A 20,992-nucleotide genomic window follows, 5' to 3' on the forward strand; every position below is an offset into this window, starting at 1 on the left:
GTAACAAGCTACTATTAGAAAGTGGTAGGACCTGAGCGGAGTTCTGGCTGGTTTGATCCAGAGTGTGTTTCCTCTACTCTTCAGTGTATCCGGCCTCAAGGCCCTCTGATTCCCCGGGCAGGAGTCTCCTCCCTCCATCGCTGCACATCAAATCCTACCCGTCCTCCATGTCAGCTTCCTTCATTTCAGAAACAGACATCATCTCCTTCCCTCAGGACTCCTATGTGCTTCACCCGCACTTTGCACGCACTGCTGCCTTAAGAAAGAGAGTTACTTAACAGAATTTTCATCCCACCTATACTGCAGTGAAGGCAGGGACTATGTCCAAGACATCACTGAGCATGGTCCTAATACCTGCTATGAATTCCAGAATCATCTGCTTCATGAAAGAATGAATGAATGGGAAAATGCTGTGACCTGGGCAGAAGCTAATCAGATCCACACCGGGGCACACCGAACCCGAGTGTCAGCCGAGGCAGGGAGCCCAGAAACTCCAGCTCTAAACAGACAGCTGGGCTCAGGGGCTGGCGAATTTGGGATAACTTCCTCAATCTGAGGAAGAGAGGGCATTATGAGAGCAGAATGCCAGTCTAAAGGCTAGGAAACCCGATGTGTATTCTCAGTTCCTGTGCTGAGTTACTCTGTGAGGTGGACATGCCACTTCACTTTGGGGGCCTCAGCTTCATAATGTAAAATCGGTGGACGGCAGGACCTATTTCATGGGCTGCTATGAGAATCCCAGGAGGTAAACCATGCGCAGCATTTACAGCCGTGCTGGTGCAGTATAAGTGCACTATTATTTATTATTACCATCTGTAAGAAGGTCAGGAGGGACTGGCCAGGATGCTCCATTATCATTTATTTTGAGAAAAACAACATAATCTTGCCTTTACATATATGTTCCCACAAATGTCATTATCTGGACAACTGGAAAAATGACAGGTTAAGGATGATCAGATCCCCAAGGTAATCAATAATGGGAACTTCTGGTTTTCTACCTTTTGATTTTGGGGTTAGAAGAGTCACAGAGCTTCCTGCTCTGCAACTGACTTGCACTCAGTGGGCTGAGTAGTTAATGCTGTGGCCTCTCCACCGGGACGGACCATCCAAAGTCAATCACAGCCTTTGCAGGGGGCTCTTCAAAATGAGTGGGTGTTAGCACCCGGAGGGCAGCGACCGCGGTGCGTGCGTGTCTGTGCGTGTGTGGTGGTTCCCAGTGCTTTACACATACTCTGTACACAGTGTGTATCACTCTAACATGTTTGCAGAATGAATTACTAGCAATAATAGCACTGCAGACACCACTGTCACAACTGATTCCTATAATCACGACTGTCCTCAACCCTCTTCTCCCAGTGGCCACGGCATCTGCTGGCGGCAGCCCTGGCCAGCAGGGCACACGAGCAGATCACGCTTCTCCCAGAGGTGACTGGATTAATGACGACCGTAGACCTGTCCAGCCTCACTTCCGCTTTCTTGGCTTCCATTTTCCATTAGGCGTGACTAAGCGCCAGGGCTCTGTCTGTCTGGGCACAGGAGTCACGGGAATATTTTGTCCTCTTCTCCGTGTGAGCCTCCCTGCTGGTGTGGCGCAGCTGGAAGCAGCATCTCTCTTCTGGTTGCTTCACTACAACACCCTTTCTTCCTCTGCCCACCGATTCTAGCAATAAGTCCCCACAGGAATGCTCACCTTCCCGTAAAGGTATTCAGGGCCAGGTCTTTATTCTCTCAGAAGGGCTATTTCTGTTCAAGAATACCCTGGGCTTTCCCCGTGGCCGCAGCAGCCACCAGAAAGAAGGCTCCCAGGCCAGGCCCCTCCGTGGGTAGGGGGATGGGTGAGTGCAAGCAGAAATGCCAACCTCCAGCCCTGCCTCCACCGTGCTGATCCATGAGCAAAGGAGCAGGAAACAGGCTTAATGAAAGGAAGAGGTCAGAGGGAGCTTGGGCTGGGCCCTGGACCAGTGATCAGGTACTGACTGTCTGGCCTTGGACAGGTCTTCCAGGAAATGAAAATGATGAATGGAGTGTCAAGTCTGTGCTAATCATGATATGAAGAGTTTCATGCCAAGCACTCCATTAAATGTGCACCACACGGTTAATGCTCAGCACTAGACGATCTGTACAGTCCTTCATGTTCCATGTCCTGAGGTGGGCCCTCAGTGTCACACTTACACTCTAGAGGCGTTCCTGCTTGGCCATCCAACTCAGCTCTGCTGTTGCTGTGGATTTTGTAGGTTACTTCTGGTTGTGCTCACCTCTATAAAGCTTCTATTTTAAAAAGTCATGAATTCACCTCATTTTCACAGGTGGCCCCTGTGCTGAGTGATCTGACCACAGACAAGACAGAATCCCACTCTGGCAGAGCAAGGCCTCTAGCTGGCACAGTGATGTGCACAGAATGGATGGTCTTGATTGTTCTCTGATGCTTCCTTTTTATATCTAGAACTCATGCCTTAATGCGAAGAGATAGAAACAGACACGTGGCCCTTCTGTCTTGGCTGGACTCCATGTCACACATGGCAGCCCCGGCAGCCCTGGCTGCACCTGTCAGAACCCAGCACGCACATCGGAACAGTCAGGCCTAATTCCCGAGAAGCTGTTTTAACTTGACATCTGAAAACGTATTACATCCAGAATGATTTTACTGGGTGTGTGCTCAGGGCATATGTGTGCATGTTCCACAACTGGAGTGTTCTATAAATATCAGACACGGGTTGTTCAAAAAGGCATCACGTACATAGTGTACTTAATTCCCTTTAGTGATGTTTTCAATTTGTGTCTGACCTCTGGCAACAGAGATGGAATTTTCTCAACATGAATAAAAAAAGTATGCTAAGCTATCTAAACACAATTTTCTCTTAAAATGTCAGAAATAAATCAGAACGTAGTGATCACCCGCTAATAGCCCAGTGCTTTCAGATGAGAGCACTGAGGCCCAGAAAGGTCAAGAGTCTTTCCCAAGATCACAGAGGAAATTAGCATCAGGCCCAGACGAGACCCAGGTCTCCTAAACCCAGGCCACCATTCTTAGGACTTTCTTTATTTACTGTTTGCTGCTTCTTCCAACAGTTCAAAGGCAACTCTGGTTCCTTTAATAAGGGTGTGTGTCTACTTTGGGAAATTATCAAAATCCAACTCCTCTACCCTTTCCTTTCTGACTCTCTAAGATGTCTGTCTATTTTTCCAACAAAGAAAATAGATGACCATAACTCACAAACAAGGAAGTGGCTACACTTAGTTATCACACATTTTTCCAGTGGCAGAGGAGTAATCGGAGCCCGCGGCCCAGCTGAGCTAATTTCCCTACAAAGGTGGGCTGGCTTTCCAGTTATTCCTTCCATGTGCAGCTTCTTCTGGTTCCAGGACTGAGGCAGTGACCCTAGCCCTGTGTCTCACTGAGAAAGCGTGATGGACAGAGGCGGGGTTGTCCTTAAAACAGGCCTCAGAGGGGCCAAGGAAAGAACTCAAAGGACGCCAGGAACACAGCCGAGGGGCCGGGACCAGGTCTGGGGGTCCTGCCGGAGGGGCGAGGAGGCCGGGCGGGGCTGTGGACCGCTCTGTGCCTGGTACAGCCTGAAGGGGCAGTGCACAGCTCAGCCTGGGATAAGGGCTGTGTGAGCATAATTGATGGCCGTGCTTTTCAGTGGAGCTAATCTCACAGCAACAGATGTCAGGTTCTAATAAATAACATGTTCTCTCTGACCTACGCAGTTGGGAGAGGATGCCTGGACGCCAGGCAGATCTGGATTCCTCCCCATCTCTGTTACCCTCTCTTCTGAAAGGAAAAATAAACCAATTCCTTGAAGATACTTTTCAAAGGATTTTCTTTGAGAGTTCAAGGATCACCAAATGCCACGCAATTGATTTGCTTCATTTCTCTCTTCACAGCTTCTGTATTTCCAAACCTCAGGAGGGCGGGTGAGCTTGCCCATACAGGAGCCCTGGGCATGCAGGTGAATGGAAGGCTTTGGTGACCCTGACCTTCCTCTATTCCTCGGTACTCCTGATCTCCCAGGGTCTGCTGGCCTGGGCCTGGAAAATTCCCTCTTCTCTCCTGAGGGGAGTTCAGCTAAGATGAAGTTGGGATTTTTTTTTAAAGGGAACTATTCCTTGGTAACTCAAGGCAAAACAAAAGACAAAAGAAAACCCATGAATCATAGCAGCAGTTGAGCCTGGAGTTTCTGTCACTAAGGTGACCCCGATGGGCCCTGTGGCAGAGCTTGCTGGGAGCCCAGCCCTGGTGGCTCTGTCTCCCTCGGCACTGTCCCTGCTGCGTTCCCCCTCCTGCCCAGAGCGGCTCAGATTCGCAGCTGCTCCCCCTTGCAGAGGGTGTGTGGGCACGGGCAGTCACAATGACCACAGTCTCACCTTCCTGGTCATCACGACCCTTGGTGCCAGAAATAGAGATATAAAGGGAACAGATGCTGGGGGGGTGGGGGCGGGGGTGTAGCTGTCCAGGGAGAGGAAGAGGGTTGTTGCAAAGTTCCCACCTGGGTTTTCCTGACACTGAGTGTGGTCTGGATACCCGCTGGCCAGCTTACCAAGCACAGGGACTGCCTGATCTGGCAACTAAATCTCCACAGAAACAAAGCACAGTTCGAGCTTCCTTAAGGAGCTGCCAACAAAGGAGTGGAGAAGTGAGACACTAATTTCTAGAGAAACAAACACATAAATAGGCTCACATTAAAACCACTTACACTTCATGAACACCCCTCCCCAGCCCAACCCAGTTCCCAAAGAACTGCCAGGCCTCAGGGCTCCTGTGGCTGCACTGGGAAGTACCCGCTTGGAACTACCATTCCACACTGGCGCTCTAGAGGTCTAGAGGGCTTAGAGGCCACACAAAGGGGTGGGGAGGGGTGCAAACCAAGTGGGGACATTTACCTCCCCTGGAATCAAGGAGAAATCTATTTTTTGTTGTTGTTGCTGTTAATCCTCACCTGAGGATATTTTTCCATTAATTTTTAGAAAGAGTGGAGGGAAGGGGAGAGACAGAGAAAAACATTGATATGAGAGAGACACATTGATTGGTTGCCTCCCACACGCACCCCAACCAAGGCCACAGATCGAGCTTGCAACCCAGGTACGTGCCTTTGACCAGAATCGAACCCGGGACCCTCAGTCTGCAGGCCGACGCTCTATCCACTGAGCCAAACTGGCTAGGGTGAGAGATCTATTTTTATTTGTTTTATTTAGAGGACTGGATTGGAGCTTTTGACAGCTAATGAGAAGTTTGAAGAAAACAGTATCTTTGAGAAGACTAAGGTATCAACAATGAAACATAATTGAAATAGTTCAGAATATATCATTAAAAAAATTACTGAAAGAGAAAGTTATTCTGCAAAGACGATTGGCTGACAAATAATACAAGCACACGTGGTGAAGAGCACATATGGGCTACCGTGGACTGCTTGGCAACACTAGGATAGGTTTCTAAATCAGAAAATAATATCTTTCTGACCTTGAGGCAAGGAGGGAAACAACATGTGATTTCAGGAGGTCCATGATGAATTACGCCCATGTGTTGACTGAGAAGATATTTTTCAAATATTATTTAGTAATTCTGTTTATGTCATGAATTTGATGTGTGACAAGCCATTGAGTGGATGGTTTCCCCAAATTAAATTAAATTCTATTCTACGAAATGACTTAGTTCTTTAGGATCGACCTGTACTTTGTACGATGAAATTCATGGAAAACTTCCTCTGTGTATCCATTGATTTATCAGACTACAAAGAATTACAAAACATCACCGATTCATTCTTCTAGAAGTTAGCAAGTAGGTAACTAGTGGGTTCATTTTTTTAAAGTGATAGTTGGGTTTATGTGGATTAAATAACTGAAGGATAGATTTTTCCCACTTCCAAGCTGGTTGTGCTGCCACCATTAGTCACGACCACAGGGAACAGCAGCCATGGATGGGCAGCCTAGAACATAAGAATCCCTGGCCAAGTCACTGAGGCTGGAGGATTGTTTACTGGGCGCCTGTGAAAACAGCCATGTTGGCTCTGTTACCTTTTTATAAAAAGATAGCAGCATTCCCCCAGGCATGCTGCTGCTGAGAGTTAACATTACTGAATGCTCACCATGCCAGACCCTAGGCTGGGCAATTGGCCTACATATTGCCATGTAGCAGGCAGAATTCCAAGATACCCCTCAAGATTCAGCACCCTTGGTTTACACTCCCTGTATAATCTCCAGGGCTGTGACGGTGATGGACTTCATTTCTGGAGCCCTCAGGGGATGCCCGACTGATGGCTTAGCATGGGGAGCGGGCCTAAGCCATCAGTTGGACATCCTTAGCGCTGTCATGGAGGCAGGAGAGGCTCCTGCCACCGCGGCTGCGTTCACCAGCCGTGAGCCCGGCTCAGGGCTTCTGGCTGAGCAGTGCTCCCCCTGTGGGAGCGCACTGACCACCAGGGGGAAGCTCCTGCATTGAGCACCTGCTCCCTGGTGGTCAGTTCACATCCTAGCGAGTGGTTAAGTGGCCTTAGCATATCATTAGCATATTATGCTTTGATTGGTTGGATAGCCGACTGGATGACCTGACACTTAGCATATTAGGCTTTTATTACATAGAACTAGAGGCCCAGTGCACAAGAATTTGTGCACTCGGGAGGAAGGGGGGGGGTCCCTCAGCCCGGCCTGTGCCCTCTCGCAGTCTGGGACCCCTCGGGAGATAATGACCTGCTGGCTTAGGCCTGCTCCCGGGTGGCAGAGGGCAGGCCCAATCCCTAGGTGCAGCCCCTGGTCGGGCTCAGAGCAGGGCCGATTGGGGAGTTGGGGCGCCTTCTCCTGTCATGCACAGAGCAGGGCAGATCAGAAGGTTGCGATGCCACCCTCAGTCACACTCAGGGTAGGGCCAATTGGGGGGTTGGGGCACTGCCCCCTGTCACACTCAAGGCAGGGTCGATGGGGAGGTTGCGGCGCCACCCCGTCACGCACAGAGCAGGGCCCATCAGGGGGGTTGGGGCTCCGTACCCTGTCACGCACAGAGCAGGGTCAATCAGGGGGTTGGGAGCTCCCCCCTGTCATGCACAGAGCAGGGCCGATCAGGGGGTTGAGGAGCTCCCCCCTGTCACTCACAGAGTAGGGCCGATAGGGGAGTTGGGGCACCGTCCCCTGTCACACTCAGGGCAGGGCGGATCAGGGGGTTGGGGCGCCACCCTCTATCACCCACAGAGCAGGGCCGATCAGAGGGTTGGGGCGCCGCCACTGTCACACTCAGGACAGGGCCGATGGGGAGGTTATGGCTCTAGCCCATCACACACAGAGCAGGGCCCGTGGGGGGGGGGGGGGTTGGGGCGCCGCACCCTGTCACACACAGAGCAGAGCCGATCAGGGGGTTGAGGTGCCGCACCGTCACACACAGAGCCGCAGGGCAATCAGGGGGTTTGGGCGCTGCCCCCTGTCATGCTGATTCTGGTGCCGGGAGGCATATTACCCTTTTACTATATAGGATAGAGGCCTGGTGCACGGGTGGGGGCCGGCTGGTTTGCCCTGAAGGGTGTCCTGGATCAGGGTGGGGGTCCCCACTGGGGTGCCTGGCCAGTCTGGGTGAGACCCTGAACTGAGAATCCAGGCATGCTGTCCTGGACTCCTGACCACAGAAACTGAAAGATAACTTGTGCTATTTCAGCTGTTAAATTTGTGGCAATTTCTTAACCAAAAACAGAAATCACCCCCATTTGATACTCATAAGAGCCCTCCAAACTAGCTTCACCATTTTATAAGCAGACAGCCTCAGGGAAATTAGAAGTTAGCTGTGTGCCCTTAGGTAAGTCATTTAGTCACTCTGTGAAGGGAAGACAGTTTCTGCACTGTACCCCTCAGGTCTGCAGGAATGATCCCGTGACATGGTGGTAGGGCCACCGTAAAAGGTGAAGTCCACAGGGAAGGCAGAGGGGCCTGGGTGTCATGTAAGTACAGTGTTCTTTTCTTAATGGTGAGTCTGTGTCCTCTGTATATAGGTTGAACATAGTCTCTTTGAAGGCTTGCTCCAAAGTAGATTTTTAAAAATAAGAGGGTTTTCTTTTTTTTGGGGGGGGGGGGAGGGGAAGGAAATGATTCTCCATTATCTTTATTTGAAATTACAAAATAAAATGGAATGCATTTTTTTCTTTCATTCCTTAAAGTCTTTATAAATTAACTGAATATTAAAAGCCAAAGTATTAACAATGTATTGTGGGACTCATAAAATATGTATAAGTAAAATATGTAAGAGCACAAAGGATAGTAGTAGAAAATATAAGGAGAATTATACTGTTTCAGGTTTTCATATTATACTTGAAGTGTTATATTAATTCATACTATACTATGACATGATAAGGAAGTATTTTAGTGTATTAATAACTAAAATATGATATAAAGAGCTATACATAAAAAGACAACAGAAGAGAGAATGGTATACTAAAAAATATTCAAATAAATCAAAGGGAAAATTTGGAAGGAAAGAACAAAGAAATAAATAATAAATACATAAATAAATAAAACAAATAGTAAGTTGTTAGACATAAACTGAAGCAGCTCATTAATTATATGAAATGTAACTAAACCAAATACTCCAATTAAAAGGCAAAGATTACCAGACTAGATTAAAAAAATTTACAAAAGGTTTCTTTGAAATATAAAGGCATCCATAGGATGAAACAAAAGGATATACCATGTAAAAAATAAGCATAAGAAAGCAAATGCAACTATATAAATATCTGACAAAGATTTCAGGTCAAGAAGTGTTATCAGAAATGGTCATTTCATAATGATAGAAAGGCCAATTGATCAAGACATAACAATTCTAAATATGTGGGTACCTAAACAGCAAAAATTTAAAATATGAAAAGCATAAATTGACAGAACTAAAAGAAGAAATACACAAATCTAAAATCACAAGTGGAAAATTTTACACCTCCTTTCAGTAGTTGATATAATAATAATCATAAAAAATAACAGTAATGATACAGAAGCTTTGAATAACATTAACAAGTAATTTGGCTAAATATGTATATATAATATTAAATGTGTGCCCTTATTATACTCAAAATACTATGCTATACCTCCAAACTGTAGAACACACATTCTTTTCAATTTCACATGAACTAATTACCAAGATAGATCATATGTTGAGCCATAAAACAAATCTCAACAGATTTCAAAGGATTAAAATTTTACAGATTATGATCTCTGACAAAAACAGAAATCAATAAGATATCTAGAAAAATCCTCAAAGACTGAAAGTTCAAGGAGCACAATTATAAATAACCCATGACTCAAAAAGAAATCACAAGGGAATTTAGAAAATATTTCTAACAAAATAATAATGAAAACATATCAAAATTTGTGGGATGCAGTTAAAGCAAACCGTAGAAAGTTTTAAATCTTAAAGGCTTATATCAACAAGGTCAAAGTTGCTTCTTTGAAAAGATCAGTAAAACTGATAAACCCCCAGCTAGATTGTTTAAAAAAACAAAAAAGGAGAGAAAAAGAAATACAAATTTTCACTATAAGGAATGAAAGAGGTTATATCACTATAGTTCCTATGGATAGTAAAAGAAAAAATGAGGAAATATTACAAACAATTATGCAAAAACTTAGGATAGATAAATTCCTTAAAAAAGCAAACACACACACGTCCAGCTGGCTGGCGTGGCTCAGTGGTTGAATGTATTGCCCTGTGAACCAGGATGTCGGGGTTTGATTCCTGGTCAGGGCACAGTGTGGGGCATGCAGGAGGCAGCCAATTAATGATTCTCTCATCACTGATGCTTCTATCTCTCCCTCTCCCTTCCTCTCTCTGAAATTGATAAAAATATGTTTTAAAAAATATACACAACTTGCTAAAATGAACACAAGAAGACATTTTAAAAATCTGGAATCTCTATATTTAATAAAGACATTAAATTTCTTCCTACAAATAAAACTCAATAAAACACTTAGAAAAAAATAGCACCCAACCTACACAAACTCCTTCAGAGAAGAGAGGATGAAGGAAAACAATTCATTTTACAAAACTAGCATTGCGCTGTTATCAAAATATGACAAGCACAACACAAAGAAAATAAATTTCAGACTAGTATCATTAATGAACATAGACATAAAAATCTTGACACAATTTTAGCAAATCAAATCTAATAATATAAGAAAGGATAAAATATCTGACTGAGAAAGGTTTGTTTATCCTTGGGATGCATGGTTGGTCTAACATCCAAAAACTAATTAATGCAATTCAGTTTAACAGCATAAAGAAAAACCATAGGATCATGTCAACAGATGCAGGAAAAACATTCTACAGAATTCAACACCCATTCGTGATAAACACTCTTAGCAAAGTAGGAAAAGGGAATTTATTCAATGTGATAAAGACATCTATGTAAAACCTACTGCTAACATCAGCCTTAATGTGTAAATACAAAGCCAGATGTCTGCTCTCATTATTGTATACAACATCGTCCTGGAGGTCCCAGTCAGTTCAAGTAAGAAAAAGAAACTTAAAAAATATAAAGAGTATAGAGATTAGAAAGAAAGAAATAATGCTGTTAATGGATGATATAACTGTCTATGTGAAAAAATGCTAAGAAAAGGGGAAATAGCTGCCTGCAAGTTAGCATGGGTGGGGAAAGCCATAAGGAAGAAGGTTGAATAAGGAGTAGATTTGAAGGGGCAGAAAGAGGGTGGGAGCAAAGGAGTGAGCAAAGACAAAGCACAAGCTAAACTCAGGGGTCCCTCATAGGTTCTCTCATTGATTGACCCTTCATTTCAAGCCCCCCAGCCCCCACCACCACTAGAGAGGAATACAGACTGAAATAGAGAGGAATTACAGACTTGCTTCACAGAATGGAGTTCAAGAGGTAAACAGCCCTGCCCAGGCTATGGAGCACATGGGACTGGACCTCACGAGAGGAACTGGGCATGCATGGCCTCAAAGCCTGTGCTCACCCGGTAGAGGGGATTTCACTTGTGAGGACAGCATTTGCTGGACCACCATGAGCAAGAAGCACAAGTCATGGGAAAAGCCCTAGTCAATGCCAACAAGTTTCCTTTCTGAGTTCGCATGTTTAGAATTTTGCTCTATAGGAGGGAATAAACAGCCGACTCCACTCAAAGGTTCTACTGTTGTTCAGAAACTGTGAGAGTGTTTATGTCAGGGGCAGAGCTCGCAAAGTGAATTATGGCCTTTTATGCACTGTGTACATACAATATTTTCACAGGACAAAGAACCAGGGTGTGGAGGGAGTGCTGTGGTTGACCTTTTCTCCTGTCCTTTCTCTCCAACCTCCACCAGTCTCAAGTCTGTACTGCAGGACAGTGCCCTGGTTGTGTTTATTCATTGCCCAGCCTCCTGTAGCCCCAGGGAAGCCACTCTGTTCGATTCAGGAAGGCGCTTTTACTCTATGTCTTCTTCCGAACATGAGCTGCTGACTTTTTCCTTTATTACACTTAAAATGGATCCTCCTAACTACAGTAGAAAGCAGATTTTTTTCAACATTACTTCAGATGTTTTCTTTAGACTGGTGTTAACATAAAGCAAATGTCTCTTGCAACTCTGTGTACTGATCTGTTAAGATAAACAAGCTTCGCTTACAATATCCCCATACTGAAATCATAGGCTTGTGGTCCGCAACTCCTTAAAGACTCAATTCATATATATGCTAAATGGCTACTTACACACACACACACACACACACACACACCAAGATAGCTTTGCCATGGAAACCGCAAAGACACATCTGGTTCGGACTCCACAGCACATACCACAAATAACAGCCCATCTTCTAGGGGCAGATCCTATGTATATATAGGGAAAGCCCAGAGAATTAACAATTGCAATGCCTCAAACATGAAAACTTACTTTATAATCCCCTTTCGAGTCTGTTTCAAGGTATGCAAGTCTTAATCACTGTTATAAGTTACATTTGCATATGCTTGTCTTTTACCTTAGATAGAATTTCAGACTTGGGTATCCCGGTAAAAAGGGCCACTACAGGGAGAAAGGGCACACTGAAGTTTCAGGTAACAGCAGCTCTAGATTCCTCAGGTGAACCTGGGGCGGCCTGGGTTCCCAGAGGAAGCCACTCTATCGTTACTTAAGAGTCCCGATCCATCCTGCTAGAAGTGAAGGCCTTGTGCTAGAGAAAGTATAGGAGATGCCAACAGGTACCCTGGGAGGAAGTGAGGTCTCGGGGAGGGGGTGGCATGAGCAAGGAGTCCTGCTAATCAAGAGCATTCTAGGTCTGGAAGGCCAGGTTTTGTCAGCGGGAACCTGAACACTGTTAGAAGTGTGGTGTGATGGAGGCTTTGATCTCTCTTGCTGGGCTATAGATCCCCAGAGGACATGGACAATTGCTTATCACTGTACCCCAGCATGGAGCACACTGTCTGGAACATGGTAGTTGCTCAGTAAATACTGAGTGAGCAAATGAAGAAGACACCTAATAGATAATTCTTCATTTGTGTGATTCAAAGTGATAGGGTACTAACCATCTGCCACTGAATCAAATTGCCAACCGACATCCATAGGGATTTTAATAGTTCTAAGCTACTTGTGTAGCTACTTATTTAATCAAGGAAAATGCAGCCCTACTTGAAGCTGCAGAAAATATTTTTAAAAAAATGAAAGCAGCTGTCAACATTTCCATCATTGACACCATTTATCCACAACTCTAATTTCTATCTATTACTTCTCTAAGTAGAGAGGTAGATTTCTGATACATCCCATAATCCATTAAAAACAACAACATGGTCATCTGATGAGGTTAGACAAGGGGTTGGCAAGCTTTTTCTGGAAAGGGCCTAATAGCAATTTTTGGCTTTTCAGGCTATATTCTGTCTGTTTCCATGACAAACTCTGCCACTGTAGCATGGGAATAGCCAGAGAGAATAAGTAAAGATATGGGTGTGGCTGTATGTCAATAAACCTTTATTTACAAAAACAGGCACAGGGCAGGCTTTGGCCTGTGGGCAAGAGCTTGCCAACCCCTAAACTAGATAACAGTTCTCACCTGCGGGAAATAACAATGGATTCACTTACTTTGCTCTTTTGGCCATTTCATTTCCATCCCATCTGGGGCTGTATGGGTAATTTTTTTGGGCCTGGGAATAAAGCTGTCCACTGTTGGTAAAATGGTAGACGGACTGAAATGTCAAAGTCGGCTGGTCTCGAGGGAAGAACAAGGGCAGGTCAACTGCAAACACAGTAAAAAGGAAAAGAAAGTTAGGGTTAAGTGCATCGTAATTACAATTTTTTGGATAAATCTGAATGTTGGGTACAAAACTCGATTTACACCATAAATACTGGTTGAGGCTTAGGTAAAAAGTGTGGAGAGAAGGACCAAGAAATACGAGGTGCCCTTCCTGCCTTCCAGGAGTTTACAATCTAGGTAGAGGCAAATCACAAGAAAATGAAACTTGAACCGATCTGAGGCATGGTGTGTAGGTGCTGAAGGAATGCCATCTGAACTCTCCTGTGGCTCGTGCCTTGCCCAGTATTCTACGGAGCTGGTTGTACGCCTATTTTAAGTCTCTGTTATACCATAAACTCTTCACAGGTTGGCAGCGTCTTCCTCACCTACAATCTGATGGGGTGGAGGGTGTCCTTCGATAATGAATTCAGAAAGTGAATCACCAAGAGGGCGGACAATAATCTTTCTGTCTTACAGGACATGGCAGCTGGAACCCCAGAAAAAATAAAGTTACCCCTTTATTTCCAGTCAAGCAGGATTCTCAGCAGTTCTAAGCTTTTCTGTCTGCTTTACTACATCCATCCCCTAAGCCAGGGGTCCTCAAACTTTTTAAACAGGGGGCCAGTTCACTGTCCCTCAGACCGTTGGAGGGCCGGACTATAGTTTAAAAAAAAAACTATGAACAAATTCCTATGCCCACTGCACATATCTTATTTTGAAGTAAAAAAACAAAACGGGAACAAATACAATATTTGTATTTGCACCTGGCCCGCAGGCCGTAGTTTGAGGACCCCAGCCCTAAGCCGTGGGAGCTCCTGAATGGAATGCAACAGGAGCAGATCTGAGCGCCACATGTGTCTACTGTTGCAGTGCACAATGAGTCTAATCTTTGTTGTTAACATCATCTGCTCAATTGGAGTTCTTTAACTCCCTTTTTAAAAAGAAAATGACACTGTTTTTAGTTGAGGCAAACCATCATTAAAAAATACAGACTGTTTCAATAGCACAGTCCTCAAGGTATATAATGTATATTTGTGTGAATGTTATCCACTTCCAGGACAAAGAACAGGCACATTAATACATCAAAAACAACAAGAAAAATGTGTACTTTACAGAGTACTTCTACATACTTCATCTAATTTGAAAGATATAACTACGTGAAGCAGACGCTGTTTTTGCCGCCTGCCTTTAACAGACGAAAAAACTTGAGCCTCCAACAGGTTTACTACCTCGCTCATGCCATAGCTGGGCAGGGGCAGGACTCAGATCTCGTCTCATGATTTAAACCCGAAGCTCCTTCCAGGGGCCCGCGCTGCCTTCTGCTCTCATGGATGTTGGCATGACCTGCTCACCACATGCTCCCTATGTCACAATTACTATTCAGTAAGTTCAAGTGTCTGCTGTGAAGGATATACAAGGTTCATCTTTTTGGTGACATAAGACAAATATGTGAAAAAAAGAAACCCCACATACTCTATTGTTATGCCAGTTTAGGGTGACATTTGACTTGGACTAGGTCCTCTTAGGACCCACTATGATTTCTTGGAAAAAAAAATTAGGTCTGCAAGAAACTTAAACACACACACACACACACACACACACACACACACACACACACAAAACAAACAAAACAGAACAAAACAACAAGAAATATAATAAGAGGCCCAGTGGTTAGGCCTCTTAGCGCCCGGAGTGGACCTGCCTCTGACTCAGGGTGTGGGGCTTTCTGCCTCTGAATCACACCACAACCAAAGAAGAGTGGCGAGAGTCTGCATATCCACTCTTTAGTCACATTTTCCACCTCAGTGCAGTCTCAATGTCCATTTGTGCCAATGCAGAGATTTAGTAACATATAGGAACAATACCAAATAGGAAAAACAGACTGATTCAAATTATAAATAATTCGATCCAGAAAGCCCCTTTGAGTCCCTTATATTACAAAGCATGATCAGTAACATCTTCAGTCATTTTGAATAAAAACTGCTTTCTAAAATAAGTTAATGTCTTTCCTGATTACTCATTTTATTTCTTCAGATTAATTTTAGAAACGATGCCTATTCACATGTTACTTAAATTAGGTTTACATTATGGATAAGTTTCCAAATATAAAACAAGATTTGGATTAACCCTGAAAACAATCACCAATAGCATGGTTGAAAAGTACATGTAGTAATCTCCCATTCAAAAAAGCCACAGTTTTAAATAATGGAATTCAATGGCAAGAATGGACTAATTTAAAGCATAACACTGTCACCATTCAGTATCAAAGTAATACAGATAATACCATAGGCTTCATGATTCTCAAGCAATCCATTTTTTGGACTATGGAATGCAACACAATTTTTGTTCCTGTTTTTTTGTTGTTGTTGTTGAAAATGAATTGCTAGTATTTTGATATGCTGAAAAAAATGATTTTCCCACCTAGTTTTGAACCATCTACTCTGTTCCCCTAAATGCCCAAATAGCATCAGAAATAATTCAAAATGTGAATGCAAATGTATTTACTTAAGGAAGTGAGTTGTTCTGATTTTTTTTTTAAATTGCTATCCAGCTATATGCTGATAGGTACCATGATCCCACAAAAGCATTGGCTACATGATTATTTCTCCATGGAGATTCTTTTCTAAAAAAGTATAGTTGAAGCCAATATTAAAATCTGAACACAAGGGCTAGACCAGGGGTGGGCAAACTTTTTGACTCGAGAGCCACAATGGGTTCTTAAACTGGACCGGAGGGCTGGAACAAAAGCATGGATGGAGTGTTTGTGTGAACTAATATAAATTCAAAGTAAACATCATTACATAAAAGGGTACGGTCTTTTTTTTTTTTTAGTTTTATTCATTTCAAATGGGCCGGATCCGGCCCGTGGGCCGTAGTTTGCCCACGGCTGGGCTAGACTGTGAGGGGGGCAGGAATGGTCAGAGTATTTCAGAGAGAAAATCAGTAATCCACATACTAATTCACAGAGGAGAAAATTAGAAAAATATCTGGCTCTACCTGGCTAACTTGTATCCTGCTTGTATAAGTCAGCAGTCAATAAAGGACTGGCTTCTTTAAAAATGTTCTCAGCATATGAAGGAGTTAATGAAAATATTTATGAGAAATACTTTGCATTCTTCTTGTAAGAATAATTTGAATGGTACAAATTAGTCAGAACTAAAGAAAAACAAAACCTGTTTTCCTTATCCCCAATGCTCGTGTCTCTTACCATTCGCCTATAGGCTACCTCATGACTTTCTGATGCGCAATAAATTGTGACTCTAGACCAGTGGTTCCCAATGTGGGGCACATGCCCCACAGGGGGGCAACTTGATTTTTAAGGGGGGGCAATTCGAGAAGGAGTTATTAACAGTGAATTTTTGGCATTTCTTATGGTTCTAAGGGCCTTCTATACAGTATATAAACATATGTTGTGACATATTTATGCATTTCAGTTCTCTATTATGTTTTGAAACTTTATTTGCTATTTTTTCATATTCATATTATTATTATTTTTTAACAATTTATTAGTGATTTCTTCCTCAGTACTTCAACTGTCCTTTTGTTCTTTAATTTTTCTCTTCCATGGACACCATGTCCTTTGGAAGCTTGTTTAGACCAAGTTAATGGCCTTTTAGGTTTCCTCCACGTGAATAGGAGCTCACTTTTTCAATAATAAGAATTACATGTCACCGGGGGACATCAGGAGTTTAGAGATGCTTAGGTGGGGCACGGCCAACAAGAGCTGGGAACCACTGCTCTCGGCCCTCATTCACACAGCTGACTGGCTCTGAAGGAACGCCCAGCTTCTAAGGAGCTTGAGCACAGAGTTTCAGCTTTATCAAAATTAAACACTTTAACCATTTTTTTCCTCAGCACCCACCCCCACCCACTGGCTCATGTCTGATTCCCGGAGCAGAATCATTCCATTTGGGTCAGTTACTCACTGTCAGGGTTATTTTGACAACTGCTTTCTATTTCCTTCTTCCTGTACACAGAGACTGGGTTTTGGTCAGCTCTCTGTCCACAGAAGGGATGGTCCTCACTTGCTCAGTATAATCCCAGTAACCATTTTCAAAGCATGACTTTCTTCAAGAGCCTGTTGAAACAAGTCACACCCCCACACTCTAACTCTGCACAGCCTGGAGCTCATGGGGCTCCGTCCCGGACCGCTAGTCCCATCGGGGAGCCCGGGAGTGCCCAGAGCCACTGGCCAGCCACGCTGAGAGGGAGCCAAGTGCACAGCTGCCTCTCAGCCATACTGCGTTCAGATGGACAGACGGACGCAGCCTCACCTTCTCTATAAACAAGCTTACCTGCCCCAAAGATTCCTCCTCTCACCAAGCAGTATGGAGGTGCACAAGGCTCTCTAGAAACCTCACTACTCTAAAACCTCAACAATGGAAATGACCCTGAACAACCAAAAGAAACCAGACACTGTGTGTCTGATCCACAGGACAGCTGTCAGATACTCAGAACATTTCAGACGTAATTCTAACAAGTTTGAGGATATGGTTTTTCCAGAAAAAAAAATCTCCTTATGGCAAGATGAGGGCAAGGCACTTGAATAGTGAGTAGTGATAACTAGCAGTCTGAGGAAGGAGAGAGAATAAATAAAAGCAGACTTAGGAAATAAAAAAGGACCCAATCTGGGGCCACTTAGTGTAGGAATAAAAAGCTCAATGATCTGTCCAGTTACAGCCACACAATACGTGATGTTCACCCCCGTCCTGGAAACCACGGCACACTCCTGGGTGCCTACCCACAGCCACTCGCCATCCTTCCTTAGGCAGCGCCCCCCACCACCCGCCCCCCACTCCAAAGGCCCAAGAGCTGGCTATCCACTCTCTCCGCCTTCCTAGGAGCCAGGCAGGGAATGGTGACTCAGTCCCACTGATGGGACCCAGGGGAAGTCGGCTGGGGGTCTTCTGAGAAATATTTCCCTCTCTGATTGAAGACATGCGTAAGGAGAAGCCCTCATCCTGTCTGGCCTTAGATCTTGGCGTGTGAGATGCTGAGGCCGGGAGCTATGCACCCATCTCGTGATCACGGGAGTCAGCTGATACCACTGAGGCACCGACTTCGTCACCCTTGGAATTGCCAGCTCTGAGGGTTTTCTTATGTGAGGCAATTACAAGTCCTAACTGCTTAAACCTCTTTGAATCGGGTCTTCTCAGACTTTCAATCAAAGGCATCTCAGGAAATGTTATTTCTTGCAGCTCCTGTTCAAGAAGGCAGGATAATTGTATAATCTATTTCAGAAATATTTCCACCAAGCATGGTTAAAAAACACTCAGGGTACATAAATAGGAAAGTTTTAGCTGTCTGGAAAATTCAGTTATGTGGGACAGTTCAATCCTTGAAAATGCCAACAAATGAGGGGTTAACCATAATTGCTTCCCTGGGAGTCACATCATCACATATTTTCATCATTATTCACGTCGGCCATTATTTCATTTCTCCAGCCCTCACACTGTACGTTCCCCTGCTTCCTCCCTGTGCTCTCGGTTAGTAGGGAGGACACTTGGTGGTGGTTATGGTTATGCTCCCATTTCCAGGCCTTGGGTTCCTTGAAGCCTCGGAGGAGACAGTCTCAGCCCCAGGGGCTTGCTGTACCCCCCCCCCCCCCCCCCGTGTCTTTCCGAGCAGTATGTACAGCTGATTTCAGGCTACCACTCCTGGGTACACAACCATTAGGGGAGTCGGCCACCTCCTTACTAACCGCCCCATCCTTCTAACGCTAACCCTTTGAGACACATGGGGTCTCACATAGAAAGTTAAAGGCCACGTATCCAAAATACTCGCCTACAAGAAATACAAAGTTTCCAGTTCAGAAGTAGCCCTAGTCAAGGCACCAAACATCTCCTTTTACCAGCACCACTGCCTTTCGTTAAGGAGACCGGAGACTAAATATTAACCAGGTTTTGTTAAACTGGTTTCAAACTTTCACTATCTGTTGTGTGATTTAATTGTGTAAACAGGTTACCTTTGGGGTTTTACTATCATCAAACTGAAGCCTGGAGTTTCTTGAATTTTGCTCTAAATTCTAAAGTGGGAGGAGACAGCATGGTATAGTGGGTAAAGGTACAGCCTTCGGAGTCAGATAAAAAGGGTTCAAATCCCAGCACCATCGTCTATGAATCTTGATGTTCTCATCTGCAACACGAGGGTGATAACTCTTATCTGGTTGTGTTGTTGAAAGAACTGAACAAAAACCGAGCAGGTACTAAATAGATATGCGTCCCCTTTTCTTTAGTTTCTCTTCTTAATCAGCTTTATAAGTGAAATTTCAGATGCGTAAAATTTCTGAAAATGAGAGCATAAGCTTTCATGGTGCTTAAATTTTATCTATTTTGATAGAGATCTTTCCAAACTTGGAATATACCTGCACATCTCAGTAAATATTCTGGAAAAAAGCTAGCCTTCTCGATGATGGGGAACACACCACCCAGTGTTAAGGGAGCCTGAGCCTGCCCTTCCACAAACATCCCCTAAGAGCCGCACTCCCACGCTGTCCACTGCTCTGAGCTGATGTACCTTTAGTGTGGAGCCCTGAGGTCCCAGGGTTCATGGGGAGTGACAGGCTGTTTGTCCCGACCACACACATTCTCTACTTTATTCTGTTTTCTGTTTCTACCCAGCTTCTTCTTCCTTTGCCACTTCTCACCAAGGCCAACTCTGTCTCAAAATCCTCTCTTTTTCTGCCTCTTCTCCTTCCTTTTGTCTGTCACCGACGTGTCTCAGCTCCTGCAGTCAGGGACACTGACTGTCCATCTAGACCAGAGCCTGGCACGGAGCAGGTGCTGCGCCAACGTGAAGAGATGCAGTGTGAGCTCTGGGCTGTTGTCCTCAGTTCAGTGACCAACCCCTCCCCCTCTTCCAACCCCTTCTCTTTCCCCTCCTCCTCCTTTGGTGGTTGTTTGCTGTTTCCTTCCAGGTTTACAGCTGCTCCAGAGAGTTGAAATTATAGGAAACCAGCCCCTGCTTGTATTTTGTTTAGCAATTGCTTTTGAGGTACTTTATAGACACAAATTAATCATTCCAACACCCAGTAAGCCATTCACATAAAAATGCAAGAAGTGCCTGTAATGAAAGGCAAGCCACCGAGGTGGCCCAGGAAGAGCAGGTGTCTCTCCGTCACACAAACAGACTGGATCAGCTAGGCTTCTCCTCCCATGCGATCAGAGGTTCTCAACGGGGGTGAGCATCAGCATGGCCATGGGATGAACATGCAGACGCCTGGGCTCCACCTCAGACCTCTGACCTCTGCAAATGTACCTTAAGAGCTCAGATATGCCTCCCAGGTACGACTTGCTGTGAAGACTGTGAGCTCCTAGGGTAGGGACCATAAATTAGTTATTTTAATATGTCTACTATTTATATAGTACAGGACACATGAGAAATACTTAATAAATGCTTATTGAACTAAATAAAGAAAAGAGAAGACAAATGCAAACTAAAACCTTAATGAGATTCAATTTCATATCCATTAGATTGACAAACATTTATAAACCCAGTAATACTCATGTTGTCAAGGCTGTAAAATGTGTGTGTGTGTGTGTGTGTGTATATATATATTTCACATAAATATTACTTTTAAAAATGAGAGCATTTATAAAACTAAGTGGGTCAGGGAAGCTGAATGGTCTTCATGGAAAAAAAAAATACACACAGCAAAGTTGTGAAGAGAATAAAAAGGTGCATGAAACCTGGAATACAGGTGCCAGAAGAGGTATGTTTTCTCCTGAGAACACTCAGTTTGGCAAAATCAGCTGGTCAGATGGGTCCCTCCTGTCTGTCCCTTCTTTTCCTCCCAAATTTACCAACTGGAAGAGAGA

At 44.3% G+C, this 20,992-nt stretch overlaps 1 protein-coding gene across 3 annotated transcripts in view; it reads right to left on the bottom strand.

Annotated features, from left to right (window-relative positions):
* Positions 1-20,992, bottom strand: part of BABAM2 (BRISC and BRCA1 A complex member 2) — a 358,405-nt gene that overhangs the window by 18,465 nt on the left and 318,948 nt on the right. The window contains exon 11 of one of the 3 annotated variants that reach the window (XM_059660251.1): positions 13,025-13,178. The exons of the other annotated variants lie outside the window; for them this stretch is intronic. Within the exon in view, the coding sequence (XP_059516234.1) occupies positions 13,025-13,178 (154 nt within the window). The remainder of the gene's footprint in view (positions 1-13,024; positions 13,179-20,992) is intronic. 3 annotated transcript variants of the gene reach the window in all.

Source organism: Myotis daubentonii, chromosome 12 (genome assembly GCF_963259705.1).
Source record: "Myotis daubentonii chromosome 12, mMyoDau2.1, whole genome shotgun sequence".
NCBI classification, from domain to species: domain Eukaryota; kingdom Metazoa; phylum Chordata; class Mammalia; order Chiroptera; family Vespertilionidae; genus Myotis; species Myotis daubentonii.